Source organism: Lepidochelys kempii, chromosome 11 (genome assembly GCF_965140265.1).
Source record: "Lepidochelys kempii isolate rLepKem1 chromosome 11, rLepKem1.hap2, whole genome shotgun sequence".
NCBI lineage: Eukaryota > Metazoa > Chordata > Testudines > Cheloniidae > Lepidochelys > Lepidochelys kempii.
In genome coordinates this window covers 59,244,650-59,261,746 of record NC_133266.1, presented here as the reverse complement: position 1 = coordinate 59,261,746, position 17,097 = coordinate 59,244,650, and the positions used below count along the sequence as shown (strand labels likewise).

The 17,097-nt window shown below is 45.7% G+C and overlaps 2 protein-coding genes across 4 annotated transcripts in view; one reads left to right on the top strand and one right to left on the bottom strand.

Moving 5' to 3' along the window:
* The window catches only part of FLACC1 (flagellum associated containing coiled-coil domains 1), a 31,120-nt gene extending 26,920 nt beyond the window's left edge, over nt 1-4,200 (top strand). For both annotated transcript variants that reach the window (XM_073306417.1, XM_073306416.1), the window contains one exon: nt 737-4,200. In XM_073306417.1, coding sequence (XP_073162518.1) covers nt 737-815 — 79 coding nt within the window. In that variant the 3' untranslated portion in view covers nt 816-4,200. The remainder of the gene's footprint in view (nt 1-736) is intronic.
* On the bottom strand, nt 1,679-16,694 carry LOC140895806 (caspase-8-like). 2 transcript variants are annotated; one of them, XM_073306419.1, is made up of 9 exons: nt 16,501-16,694; nt 12,613-12,995; nt 10,288-10,393; nt 9,771-9,909; nt 9,621-9,671; nt 7,758-7,825; nt 4,831-4,966; nt 3,373-3,874; nt 1,679-2,528 (listed from the first exon to the last, which is right to left on the bottom strand). In XM_073306419.1, exons 2-9 carry the CDS (start codon nt 12,915-12,917, stop codon nt 2,393-2,395), a joined length of 1,443 nt encoding a protein of 480 aa, XP_073162520.1. In that variant the 5' UTR covers nt 12,918-12,995; nt 16,501-16,694; the 3' UTR covers nt 1,679-2,392. The 2 variants fall into 2 exon arrangements, with proteins under 2 accessions (XP_073162520.1, XP_073162519.1); XM_073306418.1 differs by lacking the exon at nt 16,501-16,694 and adding an exon at nt 14,521-14,628.
* Nucleotides 16,695-17,097: the final 403 nt, after the last annotated feature.

Sequence of the window (17,097 nt, the reverse complement as noted above, 5' to 3'; positions counted from 1 at the left end):
CAAGGCCTACAGGCTGAGGCCTGTAAATTTTTAGCTTAGCCATACTAGGCAACAGAGTTAAGAAATGCTAATATAAGTGACCAAAGAATAACCTGATGCCATAAGATTATGGGAAAAGATGTACCAATGGATGATACTGCAAAAAATTAATAGAGTAATTTTTTGCTTACAAGATAGTCAGTAGTTACATTTTTCTAACACATGCCCTAACTAGAGGGTGCACAATGTGCGTAAATGCTAATGAGTTATAGACAGAATCACATTATAAAAGAGGGTGCCCAGAGTGGGAAAATTGAGCTCGCTATGGGAAACTCCAGCGGGAACCATCCCTTTACTGATGATCAATCCGATCCTAACACTATTGTTAAGGATGTGAGTAAAATTATATTTATAACTTGTGTATGTCTATACAGAATTTCTATATGCTTGAGTAATCATAACTTTAACTGTAACTTTAATAAAACTGGTAACACAGACTAGACTGTGTACTTGTGAATTTATGTGGTCACTACCCTTGGTCTTTGTGTTCCTAGAGACTCTAAATCTGAAGCAAGCAGCAGAGCTGATTTTCACTCTGTTAAGCTTGAAGCTCTAGCCACCAGAGCAGAACCCATGGTGGTGTAACACCACATTAAAAAATTCACTTTCAGTAAAATAAAAGGCTACGTAACAGAGGCAGATGTGAGTAGATACTCTACTATCCCTTTTGTAACACTTCCCCTTCCTATTCCCACAGACGCAAACTGATCACAAAGAGTGAAGAGTCATATAATGAAAGAGTCCGTCGAAAGAGTCAGTTATCAGTATTGCTCTAATGGGAATGTGACCTTGTTACTAAGGGAAACTTGCTGATGATGGTAAATCCAAATGTAGCAATATGTTCAAGTTTATTTTCCATTTCTGTAGGCAATGCCAAATCTGCAGTCCCTCACTCTTCCAAATCAATCAGTCATATTCAAGGTGTCCTATTTTTGTCCTGTCATTTCCATTTTGCTTTGTTTCCAGAGAGAGCGATGGATGCTGGCCCCAAGTATGTGTGCTGCACTATGATGCTCAGCTGACTCCTATCTCTCCTCAAGCTCGCTCTTACCAGGACAGGCTGGTGTGGTGTAGATGAATGGGTGTTCAGAGGCTAATGTTTTTATCCCTCTTGCTAATCATTACTACAATAGTTATATGCTACTATAAATGGAGATGCTGCTCCTCCCAGGCAGTCAGACTTCTAGTCAGAGTCCTTCCTACACTTGGCTGAGGCTGTATGGAATGGACAGCTAACTTTGCTGTTGCTTACCTTTATTTTATATCACTGGCAACCAGTCTTTACCTTGTAATAGCATCAAAGCTCATAAGCCCAGCAGCGCTTGGAGTCCCGTCTACCAAGGGAGGTGTTGCAAGAAGTGAGTGTGGTGACTGTGTCTATTTGGCATTCTTCTGTGCTCTGGTACTAGAAGTAGGATTTGAAAACCAGTGAGGTAAGTAAATTTTTGTCCCCTGGCTGCCCAACCACTTCAGGCTTCCATAGGGTTGCACCTTCACAACTGACTTAATTCTTAAGCTGCTAAAAGCAGACGCTCTGAAAGATGGATAACAGAGGCTCTTGCTGCCACTGTCTGACTGGCTCTACTGGAGAGCAGTGTGTGGAAGCGGAGAGTTAGATTTATTGAGAACAGAAGCTGAATAAGTCTAATGGACACTTTATTAAGAAAAGAAGTTACTATTAACCTGCCTCACCATCAGTGCTTTGAAAAGGCACTTCTGGTGTAAGCCCTTGCCATATACTTTCGATTTTTTTCTTCAATCTATCCTGTTGGACTAAAATTTGTATAATTATTTTCAGGGAGAGAAAATTTTCTGAAACTTACTTTTTACTTTTGTACAAGCTGATCATAAACTACATGTGTGCACAACCCTAAACTTGATTCTAAGTTAGTCAGTATCTTGTTTTCCAAATTTGGTAGATAGTTCTCCCTGAAAAATACATCATTTGAAAAAGTGCCTCTATATTAATACCTGCTATCATCTACAGCAGTGTTTCTCAACCTTTCTGATACCAGGGACTGGCTTCCTCCCTTCCTAAACTGTGTCAGGGAGATATCAGGGACTGGTGCTGGTCCACAGACCGGTCACTGAGAAACACTGATCTACAGGCATTGGTGAGAGCATTGAGCTGTCCAGCAACCTGGCTGTACTCACAATTCTGGCAGACTACAAAAAGTGAACACTTCTAATGAAATAGCCTGCTCTCTGGAAAGCTACATTTCAAAAAAAGGTATGTTTGTTCCCACCCTGAGAGCACATACTGAAAGCTGTAATTTTGTAACAAACAAAAGCCCAGAATTGACGCAGACTTTCCCATAGCAGATTTCAAGTTGGGGTGACTACAGTTCCCTGTTCAATTGATGGGGAAGATGAGTTTTTTCCTGAGTGTGAAACTGGGCTGTGGCATCTGCTTCCCTTGGTTCAGCCTGTCATTCTTCCTGCTCACCTCCCGGTTCACGGCTGTCAGGATCGAGAGAATATCCTCTCCTCTGCCAAAAAATGAGAATCTCAGCATTAGCAACAGCAAAGGGGTTCACCTAACCTGCTGTCCACTAACACCTTTTGATTGCTTAAAGATGCTACTACATTATCCCATATCAAAGCCAGCAGTGCTCGCTCTGTGTAGCGACCAAATAATGGATTTACCTTTATTATGCTACACTGAACAACTTACAGTGCCTGATCTGTAATTGCTGTCTTCTAAAAAAGTGAGTTGGACCCTATTCAGGTCTTTCTCTTTGTATGTATGTAGGAGCAGTGTGTGCGTGAGATTCTCTCTATTATTTTATACAGAGCGAGACCTGTCTCTGTGTGTACAAATACATGGGTGTGTAGGAACATGCTCCCATCCCCACCTCCATACAGATATTCACAGATACCTGAATGGGATGCAACTCCCTTATATAGGAGACCGTAATTACAGAACAGTTGTAATAGGATTTTATATTCTACATGTGTGTCACTGCTTCATCCTCAGATTTACACAACACCTGTATCAATGAGGGTTGTGGGGTACTCTGCCTACAATCACTCCAGGTAAGGCAGATGTGTGCAGAGAACACCCAAGCACCCCACTAATGGCACCACTTGTATGAAGCTAGCACTGGTTTAACTTGTCAGTTTAAAAACTGATGTAGGTAAGGGTATCTGCAGAGCTATTTGCACCTATTTAACTAAATCACAGCTTAAATTCAACAGTGCAATTTTGTACAGACAAGGTGTAAAGCTAAGAATGAAGAGGTGACAAAATGTATGTACATACACAAATCAGTGTTAAAGCTTTTATGAATAAGATAGCTGTAGCTATAGGAGATTGAAATAAGTTGTACTAACCGTGGACAGCTCTTCTCCAAGTGCTCGCACAGTGATTGTATATACCAAGTGCCCTGGGTTGTGCTTCTGTAGGACACAAAATCCTTCATGGTGGCCATTCCAAGCAGGAAGTCTGCCTCATCTGGAATGCACTCCAGCTGAAATCTTGCATCTGCCTCTACAGAAGAATCCAGCTCTGTAGAATCTGTTTCTATATGTACCCCTTTCTGGAATGTGTCCCCTTGGCAGGCCTGAATGAAGAACACTTTTGGTTTTCCAGCAAGTGAGGGGCAGTTCATGCCAGTAAAAGAAGTGGTTAGTTCCTGGATCGATGTTTCCTGCCCATCAGTACCAAATACGATGCCTTTATCACCATGGGAGAGGATGCAGCAAACAAAGCAGTCCCGGTCCTGGTGGTCCATGCTCCTGTACAAGTGCACTGTGTGACGGATTTCCTGTGCAGTGAGGTCTTTGTGCTCTGCTATCTCAAAGTGAAGTTTGGTAAAGACCTTTTTCAAAGCCGCTGGAAAGTAAACAGAAGGGGCAATGGGGGGGACGGACATTTTGTAACTTTTACTAAATAAATTAATCAGTCACTAAAGAGAATTAGGCTCATGCTTTTTTCCCCCACTCTTATACATTTAATTCCACCTCCCCACCCCCATTACTTATGTTTTCAGACTGGGAATTTATCTCAGCTACCACAGCAATGAGCAGGAGAGAGGAAAAGAAGGATCTAAGGGCCTGAACAGCAGTGATCTAATATTGTCAATATTTTCATTAACAACTTGCATGATACAGGAGAGAGCATACTTACAAAATTTGCAAATAACATCTTTCTTGAAGTGTGGTGCCCAGAACTGGACACAGTGCTCCAGCTGAAACCCTACCAGAACAGATCACCTCCTATGTCTTATCTACAACCTTCCTGCTAATACATCCCAGAATGACATTTGCTTTTTTTCCCCAATAGCATCACATTGTTGACTCATTAAATTTGTGATGCAGTATAATCCCCAGATCTCCTTCTATATTACGGCTGCCTAGCCAATTATTCCCCATTTTGTATTTAGGCATTGGATTTTGCCTTCATAAGTGCACTTGTCATTATTGAATTTCATCTTACTGATTCCAAAACAATTTTACATTTTATCAAGATCTTTGTGAATTCTAATCCTGTCCTCCAAAGTGCTGGCAACCCCTCCTAGCTTGGTGTCAGCCACAGATTTTACAATAGTACTCTCTATTCCATCATCCAACTTGTTAATGAAAATATTAAATAGTACTAGATCCAGGACAGACCACTGTGGAACCCCACCTGATATATCCCATCTCAGTTTGACAGTGAACGCTGTGATAACTAGTTAAATAAATTTCATACAGTAGGCCAGACCTCTTCCCCTCTCTCATATTACTCCAATTTCCCTGGAGTTTATAGATATGCAAACTGTATCTGAATTTTTCTAGTCCTTGCTGTACCTGCATCGGCATCTGTTCCGTTCCGGTCTTTTATGTTTTGAAGTTTAGGCACCTCTGATCTTGCTTTTGTAAAGTCATGATTGTTCAGGATCAGGCAGATTCCACGGGGCTGGCTGCTCATTTTGTACATGTCAGGCTGTTTGGGAAAACAGATGAACAACAACCCACAACCTGCACTGCAGCGACCAGTCATTCACATTTCATATACTCCTGCTGCACGTTCAATGGGTTCAGCCTAATGCCCAGTTCCAGTGCACAGCAGCTGAAGAGCTGCACTAATGGGGAGCCAACGATTCTCCCTACACCAACGTCTCTTGTTGCAGGCTCTGTGCCACCTGCTTCCCTCCTTGGTGTAGGGGGTGTGCTGAGGCCAGGATGCTCCATCAGCTACTTAGTCACCATGGCTGCAAGTGTCATAACTTAGGGGCATTGCGGGGTCTCTCTTCCGCCAACCTCAACCACCACCTTCTCTCCTCACGTTCTTGCTCCATCTCACCTATCCTTATCCTCACACAAACCGCTCCTTCCCCGCTGTCTGATGTACAGGCCTCACCATCCCCCTCAGTTACTCCTCCAAACATTCCCTCACTGCTCACTTCACACCCATTCTTCATCCTGACCGTTGTCTCCCTTGTTTTTCAGTCTGATCGCTTTTGCTTGTACCTGCCCATTTCCTTCCCCTCAGCCTTTCACTGACTCTGCTCTTCTCCACTTTACATTTAATTTTTTCCACCCTATAAATCTCTCCCCCACCCTGCTCCTCGCTCCCACTCTCTCTGTCCAGTTCAGTCTCCTGCCATCCACATTCTCCTAGATTCTCTCCCCACCTCCTGTGAGATCTCACCTTTGGATCTCTCCCCACCATCCCTTAGTATCTTCCCCTATTAGAGCCACTCCCGATACTCCTTCTCCTCAATCATATCCTGCATGCCCCTGACTTTCCCCCATCACACAGCTCCCTTCTGCTCCAGCATCCAGGCCCTTCCCCACTCTACTGCATTACATCCCCCTCTGCCTCCAGCACCTTCCATGGCCACCTCCTGACAATGTTCACCGCCTGTTCTACATGCAGCCCAACCCCTTCCTGCTCCCCTCACATGGCTGTGTCTCGTGATCTTCACTCTCACACCTATGCTCTCCCTTTCCCCCAGTACTCCTAAACCTTCCTGCCTCGGCCAGGGACCCACAGCAGGGGGCCAAGAGCAGAAGGGAGTGTTAGTGCCCTCTGCTGTCCAGAAGTGGAACTGCAGGGTTTACAGCTAAAGGAGAAATTTTATTACCTGAATTTTTTTCTCTGTTAGCAGCTTCTCTCCTCATTCATTACTCAAAGCTCATGCCCCTCCCTATGGCATTCGGGGGTGATTCAGTGTTATTTCTGGAGGCTCCAGGGCTAGGCTGAGGTGCCACCCTTCAGCTTTGGACACCCCATTGCAAGCCCCAGCAAAGCTCTTTGCCTCCCCACCTCCTCAGGGTATTTCTGGTAAGCGTCAGGGACAGGTCCTGGGCTTCTGTGAATTTTTTATTGCCTGCAACTTGTCCCTGACTTTTACTAAAAATACCCATGATACGATTAAGGTTGAGAATCCCCCAATTCACAGCCAGAGGAAGGGGAGCTGTGTAGGAGCCCCCACACCTGGCAGGGACTGGATCCTCTCAGGGTTTTTTCCCCTTCCAGCCCAGCTCTGTTGCAGGGATTACCCCTGGCACCGGCCCAATAGCTTCCTCCTTGTCCTTATACTCTCCCTCAGAAGCGCCTCACCGAACATTTCTGCATTGGAGTTGTGCCTCCTGAGGGCAGGGTAGGGCCTGGGCCCTAGCAGCGCAAGGGTCAGATGGGTGGGACCAGGCAGGGCATACCCCCCCCCGCTGTAGAGCCTGCAAATGCTTTTTCAGAGAGAGGACCACTGCTTAGATTTAAAACTGGGTGTTTACAGGACAGCTTTGCCCTGCCAGAGCAGGGGCAGAGGACTCCAGGAGGGAGGCAAGGTGGCTGAAACCACCACACTGCCGTTCACTAGATCCAGGGGCAGAGGAGGAGGAAGATTAGAAGTCACAACTGCACAAAAATGAAAACAAATTTTTTTAAATAAAATAAAATTGACAGGAGAAACTGATCCACCACCATGTTCCACCTGAGACTGGTGCCCTGAGCTGAAGGACGGAGACCAGTCCTGGAGCCTCCAGCAACAACAATGCACCACCTCCACAGGCAAGGTCACCCGTGAGTAACAAATGAGGAGAGAGACCAGTGCAACAGCAGCTCCTGTATGGTGCCTGGAGAGGCTGATAGTGAAGTAGAGAAACAGGGCCTTATAGAGCTGCGATCACTGTAAAACTCTAGCATTCTGTTCTTATAATGAATGGCAATATTTGGAAGCATCAAATGGGCTGGGGGTCAGGATGAGATATTTAGCATCTAGCAGGATAGCTGCAGATCAAAATATTCATCTTTGTTTAAAAGAAAAACCCAACCATCCAACCCTAGCACAGAGCCACTCAGCTCTCTGGCACTGCTTATCAGTGTTAACTCACTCTGCCCTATCCTCTGTTCAAGAAATGGGCCCCTTCTAGCTACCCCGTGAAACAAAAGACTTTCTAATAACAGATTGCTGAAGCTTAATAGCTGTGCCACATTCTGCCTGTGCCCCAACTGACATGGCTTAAGAAGAACAAATATCCCATAAGTGACATGTTTCCACCTCATAGACAGCCTCTCTGCACAGACCAAACAAAACTCACATCAAAATTTCCAGCTCATGCCAATCATTGAAAGGCTACCCTCTGTTGCCACAAGCTTGTAGGGTTTTGTTTTCATAAACAGACAGATCTGTCTGCTGCTTGATACTCTCACTGCCCACCATCTGCCCAACACAACAATATCCCACATACAGCCAGATCCCATAAAGTAACTTTTAATCCTGATTTACCTGCTGGATTTCTTCATCGATGCCTGGAGAATCCGATGCAGTCTGAGATGGCCAAAGGCTGTCCTGGACTAAAATAATCCAGAAAGAGACAATGAGGCATAGAACTAGGTAAAGCATAATATTTTATCATCTGGGAAAGCTGGGAAATTGTTACTTTAAAAGGTCCACGAGTCTGCTCTTGAGACACGTGTGTAATGGCTGTTAGCAGCAATGCAAGTACAATGAGTAAATGCTATCCCCTGGCTTCAGTAAGGTGTGTGGGGGTTGCAAAAAGTGTTGTGTTTCAGAGTAGCTGAACTGGAGTAAAATGACACAGGAATCGATCCTGTGCCAACTGGGGGGAAAAAAAAATACAAAACTGCTCAATGAATTCACTGGGAGCAGGAGCAGGCCCCTAACGCTTTGCTTCTTGTGTATCAAGGTAAGCTGCTAGGATAATAGCTTTTTATCTAATTGGTTTTTCATCCACTCTCACAACTGTGCTGACAAGCCAAATACTGAACTGGTAAAGCTATTTATCCAATAGGAATTTCAACTGCCCTATCTACTGTACTGACAAAAGCCAAATACTGTACAGGTAAAGCATGAATTTTCTATGCCTCAAGAATGGCTGAAAGCACTTACAAACTTGTCAGTGAGTGGCTTTAAACTTGTAAGTGCTTTCACCATGCCTCAAGAATGGCTCCCGAGTCCTTTCCTATTTTGGTGCATAATGGTGAAAGCACTTTTAAAGTGCTTGTAAGTGAGTAGCTTTAAAATCACATGGCCTTTCTGCACAGACCCTGACTACTGTATCCATAGTACTCCCTCCCTTTCTGGCAAACACCAGTTTACCTCTATGATATCAGCCCACTTGCTCAAGTTTGTTGGTGTATGAAATATTAAAATCTCCCTGCCTCCAGGAATGGATTTTGGAAGTTTCAGTGTGCCACCACCAAAAAAATGTCTAGAGTGAAAAATAATATCTCCCTGGCAGCTAGTGTTCTTCAGCTATAGATCACAAAATACTTTTTTAAAAGGAGATCATTATCATTATCCCCCACTTTACAGAGTTGCCCAAGGTCACACAGCAGGCCACAGGCAGAGCGGGTATTAGAACAGAGATCACTCAAGTCCCAGTACAGTGCTCTATCCACTAGGCCACATAGTTGGCTGGGGAGGTAAAGACTTCTTAGAGTCCTTAACTAGATACACTGGTATTAAATAGATCATTTCTTTCCTTGCACTCCTTGGGGCCCAGAGCCTGCATCAGTATCTGATCATATACAGTCCCTGCATCTGTGCAGCATCTTAGTGAAGTCAATGAGACAGCACATGGATCTATGTTCATTGGGCCTGAGGCAGGACTACAGCCTGCACGTAAAATAAAATACCTGCTAGAGACAGTAGGCATCTCTGATACTCCTTGCCTATTCATTGCAATAAAGAGCTTTTTTTTTTTAAAAAAAAAAATCTCACTAGAGTAACTATGAAAAATAAGGGGCTTTAAAACCGTGTGTTTGGTTAGACATGGTCAAATACACCTCTACCCTGATATAACACTGTCCTCAGGAGCAAAAAAATTCTTACTGCGTTATAGGTGAAACTGCATTATATTGAAATTGCTTTGATCCACCAGAGCGCGCAGCCCCGCCCCGCCCCCCCCCCCCCCGAGCGCTGCTTTACCGCGTTATATCCGAATTCGTGTTATATCGGGTCATGTTATATTGGAGTAGAGGTGTAAATAGAGCTCACTATATATAAAGGTGAGACAAGACAAGTAGATGGATTAAAAGGAATGTGATGGATGTGGGAAAAAGTGGTGAAAATGCATTAAGAAAGTTCTAAATGGCATCTCTTTGGAAGCTAATCTGTGTCAGTTACCTTCAGAGACTCCTGTTTGGCCTCCATGTCCTTCTGTGATGTACATTTCCACTGCATACGAAAGAAATCCATTGTTTAGCTATAGATGCTTAGCACATTAAACTGATGTGTCAATTCAAAAGTAATTGATGTGGAAAAGGCCATTTTTACCATTTCGCTCTGATTCATACTCTTCAATTTTCTTCAGAAGGCTTTTGTCAATTTTCTCACAAATAGTCTTGAGGGTTTCTAGGTTTTCTTCTGCCAGTAGTCCCTTCTTCTCCATCTCAATGAAAACACTGATCAGCATCTGGGCAATTAGAAAGTCAATTTCCTGTTAGAGACAGAATTTACTTTCCCTCCACATTCTGCATTCTACTATCTCTATCTTATCTATTTAGATTATAAGCTCCTCAGGGCAGAGAACTGTCTACTACTTACTTTGTTTATACAGTATCTAGCACAATAGGGCCGCAGTCTGGACACTGCAGTAATAAACATGATTAATAATAATGAAGCAAATAAGCTATCTAGTCCCTAGCTAGAAATATTTCTTACTGGAGGTGGGGGTAAGGGAAGTGGTGTTAAGATGTGGAAACATAGGATGGCCATTCCCAAAGAAGTCCTGTTCTCCCACTACACCTTAAACAACTTCTGGATCCGCTAAAAGCAATGAAACAATTCTTACCATCTCATTGTCCAGCTTGCACTTTGGAAGCTCTTTCATCAGAAGAAACTTCAAAGATTTCAACTCATCTGTTGTTATGTTTTCTGAGAGCTGGAAGAGCAGGTACCTAGTGGGAAAACAGGGAGTTGCTTCGCTCAGTATGAACGAGTTGGTATCCTAGCTTAATTTAATATTGTGCTGGCAAACTACTGAGAGCTCACTAGAAAGCATACATGGCACAAAATGCAAAAATTGTATGATATACACACACACAAAATGTATTTTTTCCACAGACACAAATGTTAACACAAAGGAAATTGATTTTTTTTAACTTCACTTGGTCCCAGGACAACATAGAATTCAAACATGGTTCTTTTTATGCAGCCAAAATGAGTTAGTTTTTAAAAACTAAGTTGAGCTGCCCAACTAAAACCCAATATGGGCTGATGGCTTTTACAGTTCAGTTATTAGTCAATGCTTTTTCTCAGTTTTCATCACTTACCAGTAACTCCCCAAGTTCCTAACCTGCTACAGTCTATGATAAATACACTGAGACATAGCGGATCAGTTTACACTGCAGTCATATTTATACTGGCAGGTGAAAGCCCCCAGAGATGCTTTGTTCCAGGTCTATCTTACAGTCAGCATCAAGACCCTCAATGGGGCTGAAAAACCTCAAACTGGGACCATTCACATTTGAGCTGTGAGGTGTGTGTATGCATGTATTTTAATCAAATTCATAGAACAAAATCCAAAGTTTGTCCTGCAGCACTGCAGAGACAATGTAACTTGCAGATGCACCAAAAGCAAGTATGGATCTCTAAACATCTGGGATCGTTAAACAGCTTTACAGGATGCCACTGAACTACTGACAGGCAACGTTAAAGGCAGATGCTGGTAGAGAAGGGCATCCGCCTTTACTGAAGCCTCAGGACAGAAGCACACACATTGGTGAGAGGGAAGGGAATGGAAGGAAGGATGGATTTGCATTGTGTGCAGGTTATCTCAGACCGCACCCAGGGACTACTGTACAGCAGTCTCCACTCAGTCAATGAGCAATAAGGATGGATGGCAAACTCAAAACCAGAGCTGGGCAGAAGTCACGTGGGGGCCTTTAAGGAATGGTGCTTTTCACTGTCTGAAAAGGTAGTCTGAAATGCAGTCTAATATCAGTATGGGAGGCAGACAGCTGCTGTATATTCTGCGCATGATACCCTTCTCTTAGGAGCAAGCAGCTAATCTAACCCAACCGGCTCTTGAATCAGGGGTGTACTGAACTGTCCTAACTAAACAGACAATGAATACAGGCCTCCTGCCTCAGTTTCCTTGTAAATCCGACCTTACAGCAGTTACTCCCCATGCTCCACATCAAGGAGAGCCATTTATATCAGCCAAGTGCACTCCCCTTAAATTCCAGTTTAAAGAATGAGAAGAGGAATTTGTTTAATTAGGAAACAAAGATGCTGGTTTTCATTTTCAGGCTCAGGCCGGACACACCCACAACTCTAATTGAAACATTGTACAGAACTGGGCCCTAAAGTGTTTAATGTCACTTATCCAGACCAGGAGTTTGGTTTTCTGAAAATAGGATGCTCTCTAGTCTGAGCACTAATACTATGTAATCCTCCAACTTAAATAAACAGCTGCAGCCAGATCCTGAGTAAAACATGGCAGAGCTGAGAAGGCAATAGTGCAAAGATTTTTACCGCTTTTGCAGCTCTTGGTCCTAGTGCCAATTTGTGACGGCCTGACCCCTAATATAAAGTAGGGCAGCCTCAAGGCTGCTCTATATTCTGACTGTCACCAACAGTCATTCTAGCATCTGGACACAAGGGCATGCAAGTCAAGCTCATCCAGGGATTTCCCCCCATTCTAGGAGAATCCTCAGATGGTCACTTATGCCACATGTAAATCTGCTTTGCCCTGCTAGAACAATGCAAATGCAGACTTAATGGGTCTGAGAATCTCACCCCTCCCCTGGGATGAATTACTGTTTCCCATCTACTATTTAAAGGAATGCGCAATTTACTCTTTCATTTATTATTTGCAAGTTGTTTAAGTTACATCAGTGTCAGACTCACATACATTTACTGTACGTTAACAGTACAATTTATTTATACACATTATGGAAAGGGACTTTGCTTAACTGTTTTGCAGACTTAATGTGGCTCCCATTAAAATCAATTGCAAAACTTCCATTGATTTCGTTGGGAGGAGGCTGAGGCCCTCAGAGAGCACTTATAGACAAACCACAGGTACAAATCACGTGCAAATCATTAACATAATTTATACTTAATTTTTCATAAGGCATTAGATCCCCCACCAATACAATACAGAGCTACCCACCTGAACTGAGATACCTTGGCCCTCCCTGGAATTTGAAGCTCCCTCTCCATCTCCTCTCTGCTGGAGCTCAGTTTATCAGTTAGGAGGTCTATGCGGTTTATCCTGAACAGCAGCTCCTTTAAGAAGGACAGATTGTCTTCCTCCATCATGCCCTTTTCCTCGAGTGCTAGGAATAAGGCCTCAGGATCACGGATGCCTTCCTGCTTCCGCAGTGGGATGTGTTCAAGGCTTAGAAACTTCAGAGCCACCAGGTCTTCTGTGGCCAGAGCCTCACTGATAGTGTAGAGGAGCTTGTGGAAGTCCATCTTCTTCAGACAGCTGACAAAAGTTTATTTCAGTCGTAGATAAAAGGAAAGAAGGGTCCTAAGTGGCCTCTGTTTAGACTGTGAAGAAGAAAACAACTGCATGGATCTGGTATGGCAGCAATTTGCAAACAGTCTCATAGTAAACTTTGTACCTATTGATATTTTTTTTAATTTGTCCCTTGGATCTGCCATGCCTTTATTCATTCTAGCATTAGGATTGCATACCAGTGGGTCATCTACCTTAGTTGAGTACCTGCATCTGGCAATGGCCAATACTTGGGCTGCTGGAGAAAATGGACCCTCAAGGGCTTGACATTCTATACCCACTGAAGTCAGTGATAAATCTCAATTGACTTCTGCACAGCTCCCAGAAGCGGCTGGCATGTCTCTGCAGCCCCTAGATGCAGGGGTGATCAGGGACGCTCCACATGCTGCCCCCACCCCCAGTGCTGACTCCACAGCTCCCACTGGCCAGGAACTGCGGGGACAGCATCGGCGGGCATGGGCACTGCGCAGAGCCACCTGTCCATGCCTCCGCCTAGGATCCGGACATGCTGGCCACTTCTGGGAGCAGCGCAGAGCCAGGGTAGGCAGAGGGAACCTGCCTTAGCCCAGCTATGCCGCCGACTGGGAGCTGCCAGTGGTAAGCGCTACCCAGTCAGAGCATGCAGGCCAAACCTTCTCCTGCACCCCAACCCCCAGCCGCAGGTTGGACCCCCCCCCAAATGCCCTTGCAGATCCTGACCCCCCCCCTACACTCCCAACCCCAGCCCTGAGCCCCCTCCTGCATGCTGGGCCCCAGCCCTGAGCCCCTCCTGCACCCCAAACGCCTCAGCCCCACTCTGGGGCCCCTCACCCCCCCCTTGCACTCCAACCCCAACCCCAGTGAGTGAAAATGCGAGAGGGTGGGGAAGAGCAGGGGTGTGTGTGGGGGGGGGGGGGGTTGGAATGGCAGGGGGGCAAGGGGGTTGGGTTTTGGCCATTAGAAAGTTGGCCAGCGGGTGCGGCCCGCACTATTTCACTCCCTTACTGCTGACCCCAGCCCTTTGGGGACAAGGCAGGGGAGGGCCAGGAAACACCACCTCTGGGTGTAATCTGAAAGAGGTGCACCCCCCCACCCGGTCCCCTGACAGCATGAGCCCTGGGCCCTGGCCCTGGCCCTTAGGCAGCACTTCCACTGGGGCGCCTCTAAAGCCCTTCACGGGGGGGGGGGTGATCCATTATCCCCATTGTACAGCGGGGGACACTGAGGCACGGGGCGACACGGGGCCTTGCCCCAGAGGCCGGCAGCAGCGCCAGGGTCACCAGCCTGCGCCCCCCGCTACAGGGCTCCGGGCACTAGGCCGCGCTGAGCTGGAAGAGCCTCTCGCCAGGCCGCCAGACAACGATACCCCGCCCCGGGAGCGCCGCCCGCGGGGCCCGGAAGCCGCGCGCCCGGCCCGCCCGAGCAAGGGGGGCGCTGTCCCGCTGCAGGCCCAGGCGGGGGCGCAGCCCGCGCGCGCTCCAGCCGGCCCCCCCCGCCAACCGCCCCCGGCGGAGACGCCGCCACGGCGCCCTCGGCCGCCTAAAAATCCCCCCCCCAGCAGCGGGTTCAGCACCTCACCCGCCCCACACGTTCATGCCGGCGGCGCCGCCAGGCAAAATGGGGGCGTTCTGCCAGCCGGGCCTCGGCAGGCCCAAAAATAAATAAATAAATAAAAGGGAAGCGGCCCTGCCTTTGACCCCAAGCCCAGCCCATTGCAGGGGGGCAGGGCTTGGTTGGCAGAGAAAGACGTGACTGGGCTCAGCCCCCGGGCCCACGTGAAGCACTGGCGGGGCGGTGGGAGCGGCCTGAAAGGAGGCGCGGGGTTCAGCTGGCCGCACACCCCCTGCCCCGGGCTGCCGTGGGCGGTCTGCTACGCTTGGCAGTAGGGGGAATGCGGAGTTCCCGCCTGGCTGGGGCCGGTGGCTCCGCTGCAGAGCTTAATTTGTGCCAGGGCTGAGCCCCGGCATCGCTGGGCCTGGCCGTTCACCTCTAGGCTTGGTAGTTCATAGCTTGAGCCCCAGCACCTCTTTCATTACAAATTAACCACTGAGCAAATGTGTAGTGTGATTTTTTTTTCTTCCCCTCCTCAATAAAAAAAGTATTGGAGCATTAACAAAGACGTAGCAAGTGTTTCTCGGGCATTTGCATTTAAGAGCGACTATAAACTCAATAATCCTCCACGCTTCCGGAGTTACAGGGTTAAAAAATATCTGAATTTCTCATTTAAAACAACAAAGGGGGTGGGGAGGATTTAACTGCCCAAGGTTTTCAGGCCGCCCCCCATAAAGAAGCCAAGTATGTCTTTTCACCTTGAGACAATCAACAACAATGAAGCATTTTTTCACTGAAGAACACGCTTAAAATGGAGTTGCATATCAGGTCAGTTTACAGCAAGCTGTATCCCAGTCACTCTCAAACTTTTGTACTGTAGACCCGTTTCACATAACAAGCCTCTGAGTGGCCCTCGCCCCTTATAAATTAAAAATACTTTTAAATATATTTAACACCATTATAAATGCTGGAGGCAAAGCAAAGTTTGGGGTGGAGGCTGACAGCTTGTGGACCCCCCCCATGTAAAAACCTTGTGACCCTCCTGAGAGGTCCCAACCCCCAGTTTGAGAACCCCAACTGTACCTAGTGCTTATCATCAACTTTTGATGAATGTCTTTCTTCTGCAGTAAAATGGATTAGACCCCATATGGCAAATATCAAACTCCTTAGTTAGTCCTGGGGGTGGATTTAAGCATGTACTTAAAGTTAAGCACATGGCTTAAATGCTTTGCTGAGTCAGAGTCGTACTCCTTACTGATGAAACCATCTGCTCCCTATCTTAAAGGAACATCCCCTTATTTGATGCCTAGTGTCTTATTTCCCATATCACTATAGAAGCTTCTGTGTTGCCAAAAAAGATTAGATTGTGAGCTCTTTAGGACAGGGATCAGCTTTTCTTTCTGTAATTGTACAGCAGCTAGCACCAGGGGATCCTAGGGGCCATGGTAACACAAATAATAAATGATAATAGTAATACTTTGCAGGATATAAACAAATAGATGATTTTTAGTTTGTACGGCATCCTGTGTGTCTGTACAGTACCAAGCAGATTGCTGCTACACATGTAAAATTTCTGTATTTCAGATCTTTGCACTACAAGCAGAATATTATATGCTGCTGTCCCTTAAAAATAAATTCTGCCCCTATTTTTATACAGTTGTCCTTTGTTCCTTGAAACACAGGCAATCAGTCCAGTCCTTATTCACGCACACTCCCACTGATGTTAATGAGTATTCACCAGAGTTAGTGAGAACTGGGAGAAAGACCTCATGATTTAGCTTAAAATATTAATAAAAATATTACCCTAAGATTAATAAAAAGTACAAATACCATTTCAGAAATAGCTGGCAATGTGTGGCTTTTTAGGCTAGAACAAAATTGCTTGTGAGCAATCTGAGAAAGAGGTACCTTACTAAAATGACAGCTGTATATTCACAGGCAGCATGAGTCACCTTTGAAAGGATACCAACCGTCCTAAAGCCAGTTCCTGAGATACTTGGTACTTACATTTTAACTACAAAGTTGTCCCACCTCACGGTCTTCGCTGCAATCAGTTCTCCAGGCTGCTTTTAAAGTTAGTGGTAACTCAGCCACCTTTTCGTGTGAAGGCAAGCAGCATACACACAATTTAACTCAAGACTTCCTGGTCGCCTGATGGGAAGTGTTATGCATTAAGATGCATGTTTATTCTTGTAACCACATTGCTTGAGCAGTATGTTTTAAGGGGCGTGGCACTGGGGAGCCAGAGCCTTGTAGTGTCATTTCCTTCCCTACCTCCACCCCCAAAAGATACAGCACCCGGAAATCCTAACACGTTTGTGTGCCATTTCACCATATTTTCAAAATCATAAACAAGGGCAGTTTAGGGGTATCTGTTTTAGGGCTGTGGCACACTCAAAAGTGCACAGTTTTGGCAGGTTGTTTTAAATGTGTGCTGGTGCCATTATGGCCAGCTTCTGACTCAACAGCAGTGACGTGCATAGTCCACAGGGGAGTGGCTTTTTTTTCCCAATAACTTTTCGTGTCTGAATGAGCTGAACAGTCTTCAGATATGTTAAGGACTGTTATAAAGAGGACTGTGATTAGTTGTTCTACATGTCCACT